At 60.4% G+C, this 16,271-nt stretch overlaps 1 protein-coding gene across 1 annotated transcript in view; it reads right to left on the bottom strand.

Moving 5' to 3' along the window:
• Window positions 1-16,271, bottom strand: part of LOC149353811 (nose resistant to fluoxetine protein 6-like) — a 58,448-nt gene that overhangs the window by 21,831 nt on the left and 20,346 nt on the right. Inside the window, exons 7-9 of the mRNA XM_089575866.1 lie at window positions 4,466-4,559; window positions 3,066-3,158; window positions 2,067-2,235 (exon numbers count right to left, since the gene is read on the bottom strand). Of these exons, the coding sequence (XP_089431992.1) occupies window positions 2,067-2,235; window positions 3,066-3,158; window positions 4,466-4,559 (356 nt within the window). The remainder of the gene's footprint in view (window positions 1-2,066; window positions 2,236-3,065; window positions 3,159-4,465; window positions 4,560-16,271) is intronic.

Here is a 16,271-nt window from a genome sequence, read left to right as displayed (position 1 = left end):
CTCCGAGGCTATGTTACATCGCCAGTTCAAAACAGTAGCAACCTATCGTTTTCGCTAAGAACATCACGGGTTCCAATCGACTGGAGGAGAGATCTTTAAATTTCACTTTCTCTCCGGCACATATAAATCATAGCGCTCATATATACAGGGTGTTTCACCTAAGACTTTCTGCAATTTTTAAAAATAAGCTATTTGAATTAGATGCGCGCTTTTTCTGGCATAGCATTGTCAGTGGTGTAGTACATCATAATGCAGCTAAGGCGTGCTAACTAGCAGGCTTGTTAACCAATATTTAATAGTTAACTTTTAAACTATTACCGTTGGGCTCCTTAATTATTGAGAGGCATGCAGCCCACCGTAAGTAATGTCCATATCCGTTTTTAGAATTTCGAGAACGCGATTATCCTCGGCGCTGTGGCCTAACAAATTTCGCCTACATCGCGCCAAAATACATGCCGTTTGAGAAGCTTGCAGGCAAAGCAACCTCGCCAGTGAACCTAACTCGTCGAAATAGCCAAAATTTGTTGGGCCACAGCGCCGAGGATAATCACGTTCTCGAAATTCTGAAAACGGATATGGACATTACTTACGGTTGGCTACATGTCTCTCAATAATTAAGGAGCCCAACGGTAATAGTTTAAAAGTTAACTATTAAATATTGGCTCACAACCTGCTAGTTAGCACGTCTGAGCCGCATTATGATGTACTACACCACTGACAATGCTATGCCAGAAAAAGCGCGCATCTAAGTCAAATAGCTTATTTTTAAAAATTGCAGAAAGTCTTAGGTGAAACACCCTGTATATAGCAGGAGGAAGAACTGACGCTGAGAACGAAACGTGAAGCAAAGACGGTAGTCTTGTTGAAGAGAAAGGCAGAAAATTGCAATATTTAATGGGCGCTATAAAATATGATGATAGGTGCGCAACAGCTACGGTTCACGTTAGCTGTCATTACGAGATAAAGCATAAGATGCGTTCAGTGACACGCCAAATTTATGTCCGAAAGAACTTCATAACCTGGCCTCACCCTTTCACGGTGAAGAGATGAGGCTTGGGCATGTTGGTATGACATACTTAAGGGAAATAAATAGCGCACAAGAGAAGACGGGACAAGCGAGGAGACACAGAAAAGCGCTTGTCTGTGTCTCCTCGCTTGTCCCGTCTTCTCTTGTGCGCTATTTATTTCCCTTAACTTTCACGGTGAATAAAGCATGTTGCAAGATTAACGCAAAGCGTGAATTCGGATACGGAAGCGTTACTATAAACTGGTCATTTATTAACGAATATGCCTGCTATGAAAGATGTGAAGCGATTGCGGAGGTACAGCTTCGAACGTAAGGACCTCGGTGAAAAGTAGTTCGCCTCTGAGAAATAGAAAATTCCAAGCTTGATTTTGAATGCAGCATACTTTCAATTCCATATCTTTCGACTGCTGAGGATACAAAACTTTATATTAAACGTTGCTCTTGCTTTGCAAATTGCGAACCCACAGACGCCAATCTTTTAAAAAAAGATAATAGGGACACCTAATTAGATTATGGGTTGGCAGTGCCATATATTAGAAACTGTTGCTGCCTTTAGAGCAAGTTTTGTGTCATTCTTTCATGGTTGTGAATGCGGACCTCCAAACGTCTGCCTGCGCACAACTAGACATTTCCCGAAGGTGTTTAGAGGTGGCGACACGGATACAATGAAGATACATCGAAACTTATAGTTGTCACTTCAAGCCTGGTGACGTCAATTCCCGTACTAGGAATTATGTGACCGGCAAAACTTTTTTTTCCCCGATGAGGCTTCTAATGTTATCGCAATAAAATCGACAGCCAACCATTCTCCTTCCGAGCCAAGCAACGTGGTTCATCGAGCCCCACTACCGACTAGAATCGATCGGAGGTGAAAGGCACTCTCGACGTCACCGCTCCGGATCTCAAGAGTTCTAGGGGTGCTACAAGAGTCGGACTACGCAGGCTGAAAGCTAATCCCATGGCTTGCACATCTCTTTACAAAAGCTGTGCGTTAATTGCAGTGCTTTTATTATTTCGTATACTAAATGTAAGAAACTACCATGTCATTCATATGCCGTGTATTTACGACTTGCAGCACCAGGTACCACCAGGACTCTCGGCAAGGCTTTATCACGCTGGATTCTTTTTGCTGGTCGGCCACCGGCCCATTCATGGGGACCGGGTACACGAACACGATCAGGATAAGGATAAGTGGCGGTCCCGTCCACCTGTGTATATAGGAAAGAGAACAAGTAAAGACATTTCTTTTGCTATTCTGCTTCCTAAATCAGGACTCTAGGGCTTCAGGTTTACGAAACTAAATTATCAGGTTCGCACTGCTGTAGACAAACTGCGTATCTGCGAATAAACGGGGTGGAGCTGTAGTCGTTAGCAGGCTCACCGTAGAAAAGAAGCGGCGTGCCGGTGAGGTCGTCCTAGGGAAGTTCACAGGCTTGACGCAGATTTCCGTGCCAAAAGTTTGTAACCACAGAACGCAAATATTGTCTTCCGTATGTTCACTACAGTGTTTCCTTCGACGGCTTCTGCTGGTGCATCCCTTTAACTCCACTAATCGGTCAACGACTAACGAACGTGTTTGAGTCAGACGGAATGGCTTTGGTAAAGAAATACATGCCTGAAAACTCCTTGTTGTGGACGCAGCCAGACAGCACGCGCTTGTTTCCGTGTGCATTACAGTCTCCCTTGTCCGACATTGTCACGCAGTGGGAAAAACGAGAAAAAAAAAACGCCCTGCACCTCGGATAATGCGCTTTTGCAGCCGTCTTCTTGCACACAAGCTCTCAGTCACACACGCTATTATAGGCACACCGACGTACTGCATAAGAACTGCACAATTTTGCCGGCTTCTCTCTAAAGTTCGCAGTATGTCGTAATGAAAGATAGTGCAAAGTAAATATTTAATACCCTTAAGTCGCCTATAAAGGTCTGTATAAGTTGCAGACTAGTTAAAATACGCCATGCCTAGGCCAAGAACGGGTTTCATCGAGCTTACGGAACGCAAAGCTTGCCATAGAAAATAGAAACGTGCACTGCTCACCTTATGTACCGCCTCCACACTTTCAACGGCCAAGGCTCTTGAGGCTTATTCTGGCGTGTCTCCTTGAAGACGCCGTAAGCGGTCGAAAATCCGCTGGAATAACGTCAAGGTGCATTGCTTTGGAAGTGCTTAAAGCAGGATAGTGTATTATAGCGGCCAATCATCAGGGCTTGTAAAACACAAGATAAGTATGAGAAGGCAGTCAGCTCTTATTCGGCGTCAGTTTTAACGTGAGCTTTGCCCCGATTTCAGGACAATTTTCAGTTCAGATTGGTGAGAATGGGCGCTAAAAGCATTTCATGCTCAAAGGCATCTTGACATCCTTCGCGCGTGTGAAGTCTTTGGTTCTAGGCTGGCATTACTTGTGGCTTAAAGTGCGCATACAGTAGTGAACAAAAAGGTATGATATTTCAATTTTCTATTATAAATTCAACAATGCACGGGTAAAAAAGACATACCGGCTATTTATGAATAAATTATGGCACAATAATGCGCTCTTCTTCCGTCAGAAGTGGTTTGCGGCGTAACCGTTTGCCTTCAGTTCATTTTTATCCCTGTCCTTGTGCCCACCTTTCTTCCAGGTTCATGTGGCTCTACTTCCACGTAAGCGTAGCCCTTGAAAGCTAGACACTCCAACAAAGTGTCGACTTTTATGCAGGAGAAGACGGCGCTAGAGCGCTCTGCGCAAGGGTGACGCAGTCAGTTCGCCCCTGATGCCTCCGATACGTCTCGATGGGCCGCCTAGGTCCCGTGACCTTGTGGCGTCATCACAACTTGCCCACCGGATTGTGAACAAACTGCGCGCCGTGGCAGGTGGCAGTTAAATTATTGACTGATCGCGAGCGGTTGCTTGGCAAGAGCAACCTAGGTCGCACAAGCCCCACCCGTGGCAGCGCCTGCCATCGTAGAGCAGAGGCACATCGCTTTACCGCTGCACCACTGCGCCAGAAGTGGCATGATGACGCTCTGGAAATGTTAAGGGAATGAATGTTAAGTAGATAACGACCAATTCTGCATACGTGGACATTAGTCCATTAATCTATTGCGTCATACATTTAAGGCAGGGCTTAAGTGTCCCCTCCAATTTTTAGTTTTCCTTTCTTGGCCCGCAATGCAGCATCAGGAAGAAATCAAATTATTTCTTGTATTAATTAAATGGGGACAAACACAAGATGCTCAGGGAACTGGCGATATACAGGCCTCGGACAGTCTTTGCATGATGTTCCTGGTTTAGCTGAAGTTCAACCTTAATATCAGTTCACCAGGACTACCAATTCCCGGCTTATTTGAAAACTCTGAGAGTATGGGGGATATTGGAATAGATCCATAAGTTGGTGACTATTTCGAAAAGCAAGGTCAATAAACGCTGTTCTGTTTCCATCCTTCGAGCGCACACTTACCTGAGCAGGAAGAACGTCTCAATGCTGAGGAAGCTAGAAAGCACGAAAGTCAGTCCGAGATTTACTCTGAGGCCAACCGCGTCGAGAGTATTGCCTTCATTAAAAGAAAAAAAAAAGAAATAAAGGCATGTTTCGGGGAAGCATTTAATATCACACACGAATGGCGCAACACTCTTCAATACACGCTTCAAAGTACTACACACAGACAGCAGCAGCAGCAGCAGCAGCAGCAGCAGCAGCAGCAGCAGCAGCAGCAGCAGCAGCAGCAGCAGCAGCAGCAGCAGCAGCAGCAGCAGCAGCAGCAGCAGCAGCAGCAGCAGCAGCAGCAGCAGCAGCAGCAGCAGCAGCAGCAGCAGCAGCAGCAGCAGCAGCAGCAGCAGCAGCAGCAGCAGCAGCAGCAGCAGCAGCAGCAGCAGCAGCAGCAGCAGCAGCAGCAGCAGCAGCAGCAGCAGCAGCAGCAGCAGCAGCAGCAGCAGCAGCAGCAGCAGCAGCAGCAGCAGCAGCAGCAGCAGCAGCAGCAGCAGCAGCAGCAGCAGCAGCAGCAGCAGCAGCAGCAGCAGCAGCAGCAGCAGCAGCAGCAGCAGCAGCAGCAGCAGCAGCAGCAGCAGCAGCAGCAGCAGCAGCAGCAGCAGCAGCAGCAGCAGCAGCAGCAGCAGCAGCAGCAGCAGCAGCAGCAGCAGCAGCAGCAGCAGCAGCAGCAGCAGCAGCAGCAGCAGCAGCAGCAGCAGCAGCAGCAGCAGCAGCAGCAGCAGCAGCAGCAGCAGCAGCAGCAGCAGCAGCAGCAGCAGCAGCAGCAGCAGCAGCAGCAGCAGCAGCAGCAGCAGCAGCAGCAGCAGCAGCAGCAGCAGCAGCAGCAGCAGCAGCAGCAGCAGCAGCAGCAGCAGCAGCAGCAGCAGCAGCAGCAGCAGCAGCAGCAGCAGCAGCAGCAGCAGCAGCAGCAGCAGCAGCAGCAGCAGCAGCAGCAGCAGCAGCAGCAGCAGCAGCAGCAGCAGCAGCAGCAGCAGCAGCAGCAGCAGCAGCAGCAGCAGCAGCAGCAGCAGCAGCAGCAGCAGCAGCAGCAGCAGCAGCAGCAGCAGCAGCAGCAGCAGCAGCAGCAGCAGCAGCAGCAGCAGCAGCAGCAGCAGCAGCAGCAGCAGCAGCAGCAGCAGCAGCAGCAGCAGCAGCAGCAGCAGCAGCAGCAGCAGCAGCAGCAGCAGCAGCAGCAGCAGCAGCAGCAGCAGCAGCAGCAGCAGCAGCAGCAGCAGCAGCAGCAGCAGCAGCAGCAGCAGCAGCAGCAGCAGCAGCAGCAGCAGCAGCAGCAGCAGCAGCAGCAGCAGCAGCAGCAGCAGCAGCAGCAGCAGCAGCAGCAGCAGCAGCAGCAGCAGCAGCAGCAGCAGCAGCAGCAGCAGCAGCAGCAGCAGCAGCAGCAGCAGCAGCAGCAGCAGCAGCAGCAGCAGCAGCAGCAGCAGCAGCAGCAGCAGCAGCAGCAGCAGCAGCAGCAGCAGCAGCAGCAGCAGCAGCAGCAGCAGCAGCAGCAGCAGCAGCAGCAGCAGCAGCAGCAGCAGCAGCAGCAGCAGCAGCAGCAGCAGCAGCAGCAGCAGCAGCAGCAGCAGCAGCAGCAGCAGCAGCAGCAGCAGCAGCAGCAGCAGCAGCAGCAGCAGCAGCAGCAGCAGCAGCAGCAGCAGCAGCAGCAGCAGCAGCAGCAGCAGCAGCAGCAGCAGCAGCAGCAGCAGCAGCAGCAGCAGCAGCAGCAGCAGCAGCAGCAGCAGCAGCAGCAGCAGCAGCAGCAGCAGCAGCAGCAGCAGCAGCAGCAGCAGCAGCAGCAGCAGCAGCAGCAGCAGCAGCAGCAGCAGCAGCAGCAGCAGCAGCAGCAGCAGCAGCAGCAGCAGCAGCAGCAGCAGCAGCAGCAGCAGCAGCAGCAGCAGCAGCAGCAGCAGCAGCAGCAGCAGCAGCAGCAGCAGCAGCAGCAGCAGCAGCAGCAGCAGCAGCAGCAGCAGCAGCAGCAGCAGCAGCAGCAGCAGCAGCAGCAGCAGCAGCAGCAGCAGCAGCAGCAGCAGCAGCAGCAGCAGCAGCAGCAGCAGCAGCAGCAGCAGCAGCAGCAGCAGCAGCAGCAGCAGCAGCAGCAGCAGCAGCAGCAGCAGCAGCAGCAGCAGCAGCAGCAGCAGCAGCAGCAGCAGCAGCAGCAGCAGCAGCAGCAGCAGCAGCAGCAGCAGCAGCAGCAGCAGCAGCAGCAGCAGCAGCAGCAGCAGCAGCAGCAGCAGCAGCAGCAGCAGCAGCAGCAGCAGCAGCAGCAGCAGCAGCAGCAGCAGCAGCAGCAGCAGCAGCAGCAGCAGCAGCAGCAGCAGCAGCAGCAGCAGCAGCAGCAGCAGCAGCAGCAGCAGCAGCAGCAGCAGCAGCAGCAGCAGCAGCAGCAGCAGCAGCAGCAGCAGCAGCAGCAGCAGCAGCAGCAGCAGCAGCAGCAGCAGCAGCAGCAGCAGCAGCAGCAGCAGCAGCAGCAGCAGCAGCAGCAGCAGCAGCAGCAGCAGCAGCAGCAGCAGCAGCAGCAGCAGCAGCAGCAGCAGCAGCAGCAGCAGCAGCAGCAGCAGCAGCAGCAGCAGCAGCAGCAGCAGCAGCAGCAGCAGCAGCAGCAGCAGCAGCAGCAGCAGCAGCAGCAGCAGCAGCAGCAGCAGCAGCAGCAGCAGCAGCAGCAGCAGCAGCAGCAGCAGCAGCAGCAGCAGCAGCAGCAGCAGCAGCAGCAGCAGCAGCAGCAGCAGCAGCAGCAGCAGCAGCAGCAGCAGCAGCAGCAGCAGCAGCAGCAGCAGCAGCAGCAGCAGCAGCAGCAGCAGCAGCAGCAGCAGCAGCAGCAGCAGCAGCAGCAGCAGCAGCAGCAGCAGCAGCAGCAGCAGCAGCAGCAGCAGCAGCAGCAGCAGCAGCAGCAGCAGCAGCAGCAGCAGCAGCAGCAGCAGCAGCAGCAGCAGCAGCAGCAGCAGCAGCAGCAGCAGCAGCAGCAGCAGCAGCAGCAGCAGCAGCAGCAGCAGCAGCAGCAGCAGCAGCAGCAGCAGCAGCAGCAGCAGCAGCAGCAGCAGCAGCAGCAGCAGCAGCAGCAGCAGCAGCAGCAGCAGCAGCAGCAGCAGCAGCAGCAGCAGCAGCAGCAGCAGCAGCAGCAGCAGCAGCAGCAGCAGCAGCAGCAGCAGCAGCAGCAGCAGCAGCAGCAGCAGCAGCAGCAGCAGCAGCAGCAGCAGCAGCAGCAGCAGCAGCAGCAGCAGCAGCAGCAGCAGCAGCAGCAGCAGCAGCAGCAGCAGCAGCAGCAGCAGCAGCAGCAGCAGCAGCAGCAGCAGCAGCAGCAGCAGCAGCAGCAGCAGCAGCAGCAGCAGCAGCAGCAGCAGCAGCAGCAGCAGCAGCAGCAGCAGCAGCAGCAGCAGCAGCAGCAGCAGCAGCAGCAGCAGCAGCAGCAGCAGCAGCAGCAGCAGCAGCAGCAGCAGCAGCAGCAGCAGCAGCAGCAGCAGCAGCAGCAGCAGCAGCAGCAGCAGCAGCAGCAGCAGCAGCAGCAGCAGCAGCAGCAGCAGCAGCAGCAGCAGCAGCAGCAGCAGCAGCAGCAGCAGCAGCAGCAGCAGCAGCAGCAGCAGCAGCAGCAGCAGCAGCAGCAGCAGCAGCAGCAGCAGCAGCAGCAGCAGCAGCAGCAGCAGCAGCAGCAGCAGCAGCAGCAGCAGCAGCAGCAGCAGCAGCAGCAGCAGCAGCAGCAGCAGCAGCAGCAGCAGCAGCAGCAGCAGCAGCAGCAGCAGCAGCAGCAGCAGCAGCAGCAGCAGCAGCAGCAGCAGCAGCAGCAGCAGCAGCAGCAGCAGCAGCAGCAGCAGCAGCAGCAGCAGCAGCAGCAGCAGCAGCAGCAGCAGCAGCAGCAGCAGCAGCAGCAGCAGCAGCAGCAGCAGCAGCAGCAGCAGCAGCAGCAGCAGCAGCAGCAGCAGCAGCAGCAGCAGCAGCAGCAGCAGCAGCAGCAGCAGCAGCAGCAGCAGCAGCAGCAGCAGCAGCAGCAGCAGCAGCAGCAGCAGCAGCAGCAGCAGCAGCAGCAGCAGCAGCAGCAGCAGCAGCAGCAGCAGCAGCAGCAGCAGCAGCAGCAGCAGCAGCAGCAGCAGCAGCAGCAGCAGCAGCAGCAGCAGCAGCAGCAGCAGCAGCAGCAGCAGCAGCAGCAGCAGCAGCAGCAGCAGCAGCAGCAGCAGCAGCAGCAGCAGCAGCAGCAGCAGCAGCAGCAGCAGCAGCAGCAGCAGCAGCAGCAGCAGCAGCAGCAGCAGCAGCAGCAGCAGCAGCAGCAGCAGCAGCAGCAGCAGCAGCAGCAGCAGCAGCAGCAGCAGCAGCAGCAGCAGCAGCAGCAGCAGCAGCAGCAGCAGCAGCAGCAGCAGCAGCAGCAGCAGCAGCAGCAGCAGCAGCAGCAGCAGCAGCAGCAGCAGCAGCAGCAGCAGCAGCAGCAGCAGCAGCAGCAGCAGCAGCAGCAGCAGCAGCAGCAGCAGCAGCAGCAGCAGCAGCAGCAGCAGCAGCAGCAGCAGCAGCAGCAGCAGCAGCAGCAGCAGCAGCAGCAGCAGCAGCAGCAGCAGCAGCAGCAGCAGCAGCAGCAGCAGCAGCAGCAGCAGCAGCAGCAGCAGCAGCAGCAGCAGCAGCAGCAGCAGCAGCAGCAGCAGCAGCAGCAGCAGCAGCAGCAGCAGCAGCAGCAGCAGCAGCAGCAGCAGCAGCAGCAGCAGCAGCAGCAGCAGCAGCAGCAGCAGCAGCAGCAGCAGCAGCAGCAGCAGCAGCAGCAGCAGCAGCAGCAGCAGCAGCAGCAGCAGCAGCAGCAGCAGCAGCAGCAGCAGCAGCAGCAGCAGCAGCAGCAGCAGCAGCAGCAGCAGCAGCAGCAGCAGCAGCAGCAGCAGCAGCAGCAGCAGCAGCAGCAGCAGCAGCAGCAGCAGCAGCAGCAGCAGCAGCAGCAGCAGCAGCAGCAGCAGCAGCAGCAGCAGCAGCAGCAGCAGCAGCAGCAGCAGCAGCAGCAGCAGCAGCAGCAGCAGCAGCAGCAGCAGCAGCAGCAGCAGCAGCAGCAGCAGCAGCAGCAGCAGCAGCAGCAGCAGCAGCAGCAGCAGCAGCAGCAGCAGCAGCAGCAGCAGCAGCAGCAGCAGCAGCAGCAGCAGCAGCAGCAGCAGCAGCAGCAGCAGCAGCAGCAGCAGCAGCAGCAGCAGCAGCAGCAGCAGCAGCAGCAGCAGCAGCAGCAGCAGCAGCAGCAGCAGCAGCAGCAGCAGCAGCAGCAGCAGCAGCAGCAGCAGCAGCAGCAGCAGCAGCAGCAGCAGCAGCAGCAGCAGCAGCAGCAGCAGCAGCAGCAGCAGCAGCAGCAGCAGCAGCAGCAGCAGCAGCAGCAGCAGCAGCAGCAGCAGCAGCAGCAGCAGCAGCAGCAGCAGCAGCAGCAGCAGCAGCAGCAGCAGCAGCAGCAGCAGCAGCAGCAGCAGCAGCAGCAGCAGCAGCAGCAGCAGCAGCAGCAGCAGCAGCAGCAGCAGCAGCAGCAGCAGCAGCAGCAGCAGCAGCAGCAGCAGCAGCAGCAGCAGCAGCAGCAGCAGCAGCAGCAGCAGCAGCAGCAGCAGCAGCAGCAGCAGCAGCAGCAGCAGCAGCAGCAGCAGCAGCAGCAGCAGCAGCAGCAGCAGCAGCAGCAGCAGCAGCAGCAGCAGCAGCAGCAGCAGCAGCAGCAGCAGCAGCAGCAGCAGCAGCAGCAGCAGCAGCAGCAGCAGCAGCAGCAGCAGCAGCAGCAGCAGCAGCAGCAGCAGCAGCAGCAGCAGCAGCAGCAGCAGCAGCAGCAGCAGCAGCAGCAGCAGCAGCAGCAGCAGCAGCAGCAGCAGCAGCAGCAGCAGCAGCAGCAGCAGCAGCAGCAGCAGCAGCAGCAGCAGCAGCAGCAGCAGCAGCAGCAGCAGCAGCAGCAGCAGCAGCAGCAGCAGCAGCAGCAGCAGCAGCAGCAGCAGCAGCAGCAGCAGCAGCAGCAGCAGCAGCAGCAGCAGCAGCAGCAGCAGCAGCAGCAGCAGCAGCAGCAGCAGCAGCAGCAGCAGCAGCAGCAGCAGCAGCAGCCAGCAGCAGCAGCAGCAGCAGCAGCAGCAGCAGCAGCAGCAGCAGCAGCAGCAGCAGCAGCAGCAGCAGCAGCAGCAGCAGCAGCAGCAGCAGCAGCAGCAGCAGCAGCAGCAGCAGCAGCAGCAGCAGCAGCAGCAGCAGCAGCAGCAGCAGCAGCAGCAGCAGCAGCAGCAGCAGCAGCAGCAGCAGCAGCAGCAGCAGCAGCAGCAGCAGCAGCAGCAGCAGCAGCAGCAGCAGCAGCAGCAGCAGCAGCAGCAGCAGCAGCAGCAGCAGCAGCAGCAGCAGCAGCAGCAGCAGCAGCAGCAGCAGCAGCAGCAGCAGCAGCAGCAGCAGCAGCAGCAGCAGCAGCAGCAGCAGCAGCAGCAGCAGCAGCAGCAGCAGCAGCAGCAGCAGCAGCAGCAGCAGCAGCAGCAGCAGCAGCAGCAGCAGCAGCAGCAGCAGCAGCAGCAGCAGCAGCAGCAGCAGCAGCAGCAGCAGCAGCAGCAGCAGCAGCAGCAGCAGCAGCAGCAGCAGCAGCAGCAGCAGCAGCAGCAGCAGCAGCAGCAGCAGCAGCAGCAGCAGCAGCAGCAGCAGCAGCAGCAGCAGCAGCAGCAGCAGCAGCAGCAGCAGCAGCAGCAGCAGCAGCAGCAGCAGCAGCAGCAGCAGCAGCAGCAGCAGCAGCAGCAGCAGCAGCAGCAGCAGCAGCAGCAGCAGCAGCAGCAGCAGCAGCAGCAGCAGCAGCAGCAGCAGCAGCAGCAGCAGCAGCAGCAGCAGCAGCAGCAGCAGCAGCAGCAGCAGCAGCAGCAGCAGCAGCAGCAGCAGCAGCAGCAGCAGCAGCAGCAGCAGCAGCAGCAGCAGCAGCAGCAGCAGCAGCAGCAGCAGCAGCAGCAGCAGCAGCAGCAGCAGCAGCAGCAGCAGCAGCAGCAGCAGCAGCAGCAGCAGCAGCAGCAGCAGCAGCAGCAGCAGCAGCAGCAGCAGCAGCAGCAGCAGCAGCAGCAGCAGCAGCAGCAGCAGCAGCAGCAGCAGCAGCAGCAGCAGCAGCAGCAGCAGCAGCAGCAGCAGCAGCAGCAGCAGCAGCAGCAGCAGCAGCAGCAGCAGCAGCAGCAGCAGCAGCAGCAGCAGCAGCAGCAGCAGCAGCAGCAGCAGCAGCAGCAGCAGCAGCAGCAGCAGCAGCAGCAGCAGCAGCAGCAGCAGCAGCAGCAGCAGCAGCAGCAGCAGCAGCAGCAGCAGCAGCAGCAGCAGCAGCAGCAGCAGCAGCAGCAGCAGCAGCAGCAGCAGCAGCAGCAGCAGCAGCAGCAGCAGCAGCAGCAGCAGCAGCAGCAGCAGCAGCAGCAGCAGCAGCAGCAGCAGCAGCAGCAGCAGCAGCAGCAGCAGCAGCAGCAGCAGCAGCAGCAGCAGCAGCAGCAGCAGCAGCAGCAGCAGCAGCAGCAGCAGCAGCAGCAGCAGCAGCAGCAGCAGCAGCAGCAGCAGCAGCAGCAGCAGCAGCAGCAGCAGCAGCAGCAGCAGCAGCAGCAGCAGCAGCAGCAGCAGCAGCAGCAGCAGCAGCAGCAGCAGCAGCAGCAGCAGCAGCAGCAGCAGCAGCAGCAGCAGCAGCAGCAGCAGCAGCAGCAGCAGCAGCAGCAGCAGCAGCAGCAGCAGCAGCAGCAGCAGCAGCAGCAGCAGCAGCAGCAGCAGCAGCAGCAGCAGCAGCAGCAGCAGCAGCAGCAGCAGCAGCAGCAGCAGCAGCAGCAGCAGCAGCAGCAGCAGCAGCAGCAGCAGCAGCAGCAGCAGCAGCAGCAGCAGCAGCAGCAGCAGCAGCAGCAGCAGCAGCAGCAGCAGCAGCAGCAGCAGCAGCAGCAGCAGCAGCAGCAGCAGCAGCAGCAGCAGCAGCAGCAGCAGCAGCAGCAGCAGCAGCAGCAGCAGCAGCAGCAGCAGCAGCAGCAGCAGCAGCAGCAGCAGCAGCAGCAGCAGCAGCAGCAGCAGCAGCAGCAGCAGCAGCAGCAGCAGCAGCAGCAGCAGCAGCAGCAGCAGCAGCAGCAGCAGCAGCAGCAGCAGCAGCAGCAGCAGCAGCAGCAGCAGCAGCAGCAGCAGCAGCAGCAGCAGCAGCAGCAGCAGCAGCAGCAGCAGCAGCAGCAGCAGCAGCAGCAGCAGCAGCAGCAGCAGCAGCAGCAGCAGCAGCAGCAGCAGCAGCAGCAGCAGCAGCAGCAGCAGCAGCAGCAGCAGCAGCAGCAGCAGCAGCAGCAGCAGCAGCAGCAGCAGCAGCAGCAGCAGCAGCAGCAGCAGCAGCAGCAGCAGCAGCAGCAGCAGCAGCAGCAGCAGCAGCAGCAGCAGCAGCAGCAGCAGCAGCAGCAGCAGCAGCAGCAGCAGCAGCAGCAGCAGCAGCAGCAGCAGCAGCAGCAGCAGCAGCAGCAGCAGCAGCAGCAGCAGCAGCAGCAGCAGCAGCAGCAGCAGCAGCAGCAGCAGCAGCAGCAGCAGCAGCAGCAGCAGCAGCAGCAGCAGCAGCAGCAGCAGCAGCAGCAGCAGCAGCAGCAGCAGCAGCAGCAGCAGCAGCAGCAGCAGCAGCAGCAGCAGCAGCAGCAGCAGCAGCAGCAGCAGCAGCAGCAGCAGCAGCAGCAGCAGCAGCAGCAGCAGCAGCAGCAGCAGCAGCAGCAGCAGCAGCAGCAGCAGCAGCAGCAGCAGCAGCAGCAGCAGCAGCAGCAGCAGCAGCAGCAGCAGCAGCAGCAGCAGCAGCAGCAGCAGCAGCAGCAGCAGCAGCAGCAGCAGCAGCAGCAGCAGCAGCAGCAGCAGCAGCAGCAGCAGCAGCAGCAGCAGCAGCAGCAGCAGCAGCAGCAGCAGCAGCAGCAGCAGCAGCAGCAGCAGCAGCAGCAGCAGCAGCAGCAGCAGCAGCAGCAGCAGCAGCAGCAGCAGCAGCAGCAGCAGCAGCAGCAGCAGCAGCAGCAGCAGCAGCAGCAGCAGCAGCAGCAGCAGCAGCAGCAGCAGCAGCAGCAGCAGCAGCAGCAGCAGCAGCAGCAGCAGCAGCAGCAGCAGCAGCAGCAGCAGCAGCAGCAGCAGCAGCAGCAGCAGCAGCAGCAGCAGCAGCAGCAGCAGCAGCAGCAGCAGCAGCAGCAGCAGCAGCAGCAGCAGCAGCAGCAGCAGCAGCAGCAGCAGCAGCAGCAGCAGCAGCAGCAGCAGCAGCAGCAGCAGCAGCAGCAGCAGCAGCAGCAGCAGCAGCAGCAGCAGCAGCAGCAGCAGCAGCAGCAGCAGCAGCAGCAGCAGCAGCAGCAGCAGCAGCAGCAGCAGCAGCAGCAGCAGCAGCAGCAGCAGCAGCAGCAGCAGCAGCAGCAGCAGCAGCAGCAGCAGCAGCAGCAGCAGCAGCAGCAGCAGCAGCAGCAGCAGCAGCAGCAGCAGCAGCAGCAGCAGCAGCAGCAGCAGCAGCAGCAGCAGCAGCAGCAGCAGCAGCAGCAGCAGCAGCAGCAGCAGCAGCAGCAGCAGCAGCAGCAGCAGCAGCAGCAGCAGCAGCAGCAGCAGCAGCAGCAGCAGCAGCAGCAGCAGCAGCAGCAGCAGCAGCAGCAGCAGCAGCAGCAGCAGCAGCAGCAGCAGCAGCAGCAGCAGCAGCAGCAGCAGCAGCAGCAGCAGCAGCAGCAGCAGCAGCAGCAGCAGCAGCAGCAGCAGCAGCAGCAGCAGCAGCAGCAGCAGCAGCAGCAGCAGCAGCAGCAGCAGCAGCAGCAGCAGCAGCAGCAGCAGCAGCAGCAGCAGCAGCAGCAGCAGCAGCAGCAGCAGCAGCAGCAGCAGCAGCAGCAGCAGCAGCAGCAGCAGCAGCAGCAGCAGCAGCAGCAGCAGCAGCAGCAGCAGCAGCAGCAGCAGCAGCAGCAGCAGCAGCAGCAGCAGCAGCAGCAGCAGCAGCAGCAGCAGCAGCAGCAGCAGCAGCAGCAGCAGCAGCAGCAGCAGCAGCAGCAGCGCAGCAGCAGCAGCAGCAGCAGCAGCAGCAGCAGCAGCAGCAGCAGCAGCAGCAGCAGCAGCAGCAGCAGCAGCAGCAGCAGCAGCAGCAGCAGCAGCAGCAGCAGCAGCAGCAGCAGCAGCAGCAGCAGCAGCAGCAGCAGCAGCAGCAGCAGCAGCAGCAGCAGCAGCAGCAGCAGCAGCAGCAGCAGCAGCAGCAGCAGCAGCAGCAGCAGCAGCAGCAGCAGCAGCAGCAGCAGCAGCAGCAGCAGCAGCAGCAGCAGCAGCAGCAGCAGCAGCAGCAGCAGCAGCAGCAGCAGCAGCAGCAAGCAGCAGCAGCAGCAGCAGCAGCAGCAGCAGCAGCAGCAGCAGCAGCAGCAGCAGCAGCAGCAGCAGCAGCAGCAGCAGCAGCAGCAGCAGCAGCAAGCAGCAGCAGCAGCAGCAGCAGCAGCAGCAGCAGCAGCAGCAGCAGCAGCAGCAGCAGCAGCAGCAGCAGCAGCAGCAGCAGCAGCAGCAGCAGCAGCAGCAGCAGCAGCAGCAGCAGCAGCAGCAGCAGCAGCAGCAGCAGCAGCAGCAGCAGCAGCAGCAGCAGCAGCAGCAGCAGCAGCAGCAGCAGCAGCAGCAGCAGCAGCAGCAGCAGCAGCAGCAGCAGCAGCAGCAGCAGCAGCAGCAGCAGCAGCAGCAGCAGCAGCAGCAGCAGCAGCAGCAGCAGCAGCAGCAGCAGCAGCAGCAGCAGCAGCAGCAGCAGCAGCAGCAGCAGCAGCAGCAGCAGCAGCAGCAGCAGCAGCAGCAGCAGCAGCAGCAGCAGCAGCAGCAGCAGCAGCAGCAGCAGCAGCAGCAGCAGCAGCAGCAGCAGCAGCAGCAGCAGCAGCAGCAGCAGCAGCAGCAGCAGCAGCAGCAGCAGCAGCAGCAGCAGCAGCAGCAGCAGCAGCAGCAGCAGCAGCAGCAGCAGCAGCAGCAGCAGCAGCAGCAGCAGCAGCAGCAGCAGCAGCAGCAGCAGCAGCAGCAGCAGCAGCAGCAGCAGCAGCAGCAGCAGCAGCAGCAGCAGCAGCAGCAGCAGCAGCAGCAGCAGCAGCAGCAGCAGCAGCAGCAGCAGCAGCAGCAGCAGCAGCAGCAGCAGCAGCAGCAGCAGCAGCAGCAGCAGCAGCAGCAGCAGCAGCAGCAGCAGCAGCAGCAGCAGCAGCAGCAGCAGCAGCAGCAGCAGCAGCAGCAGCAGCAGCAGCAGCAGCAGCAGCAGCAGCAGCAGCAGCAGCAGCAGCAGCAGCAGCAGCAGCAGCAGCAGCAGCAGCAGCAGCAGCAGCAGCAGCAGCAGCAGCAGCAGCAGCAGCAGCAGCAGCAGCAGCAGCAGCAGCAGCAGCAGCAGCAGCAGCAGCAGCAGCAGCAGCAGCAGCAGCAGCAGCAGCAGCAGCAGCAGCAGCAGCAGCAGCAGCAGCAGCAGCAGCAGCAGCAGCAGCAGCAGCAGCAGCAGCAGCAGCAGCAGCAGCAGCAGCAGCAGCAGCAGCAGCAGCAGCAGCAGCAGCAGCAGCAGCAGCAGCAGCAGCAGCAGCAGCAGCAGCAGCAGCAGCAGCAGCAGCAGCAGCAGCAGCAGCAGCAGCAGCAGCAGCAGCAGCAGCAGCAGCAGCAGCAGCAGCAGCAGCAGCAGCAGCAGCAGCAGCAGCAGCAGCAGCAGCAGCAGCAGCAGCAGCAGCAGCAGCAGCAGCAGCAGCAGCAGCAGCAGCAGCAGCAGCAGCAGCAGCAGCAGCAGCAGCAGCAGCAGCAGCAGCAGCAGCAGCAGCAGCAGCAGCAGCAGCAGCAGCAGCAGCAGCAGCAGCAGCAGCAGCAGCAGCAGCAGCAGCAGCAGCAGCAGCAGCAGCAGCAGCAGCAGCAGCAGCAGCAGCAGCAGCAAGTGTATTTGTCCGCAGTACGC

The sequence above is a fragment of the Amblyomma mixtum genome, chromosome 3, assembly GCF_055824585.1.
Source record: "Amblyomma mixtum isolate Tamu chromosome 3, ASM5582458v1, whole genome shotgun sequence".
Lineage (NCBI taxonomy): Eukaryota > Metazoa > Arthropoda > Arachnida > Ixodida > Ixodidae > Amblyomma > Amblyomma mixtum.
Note: the sequence above shows the minus strand (reverse complement) of the source record. Positions and strands in the feature narration are given on the sequence as shown.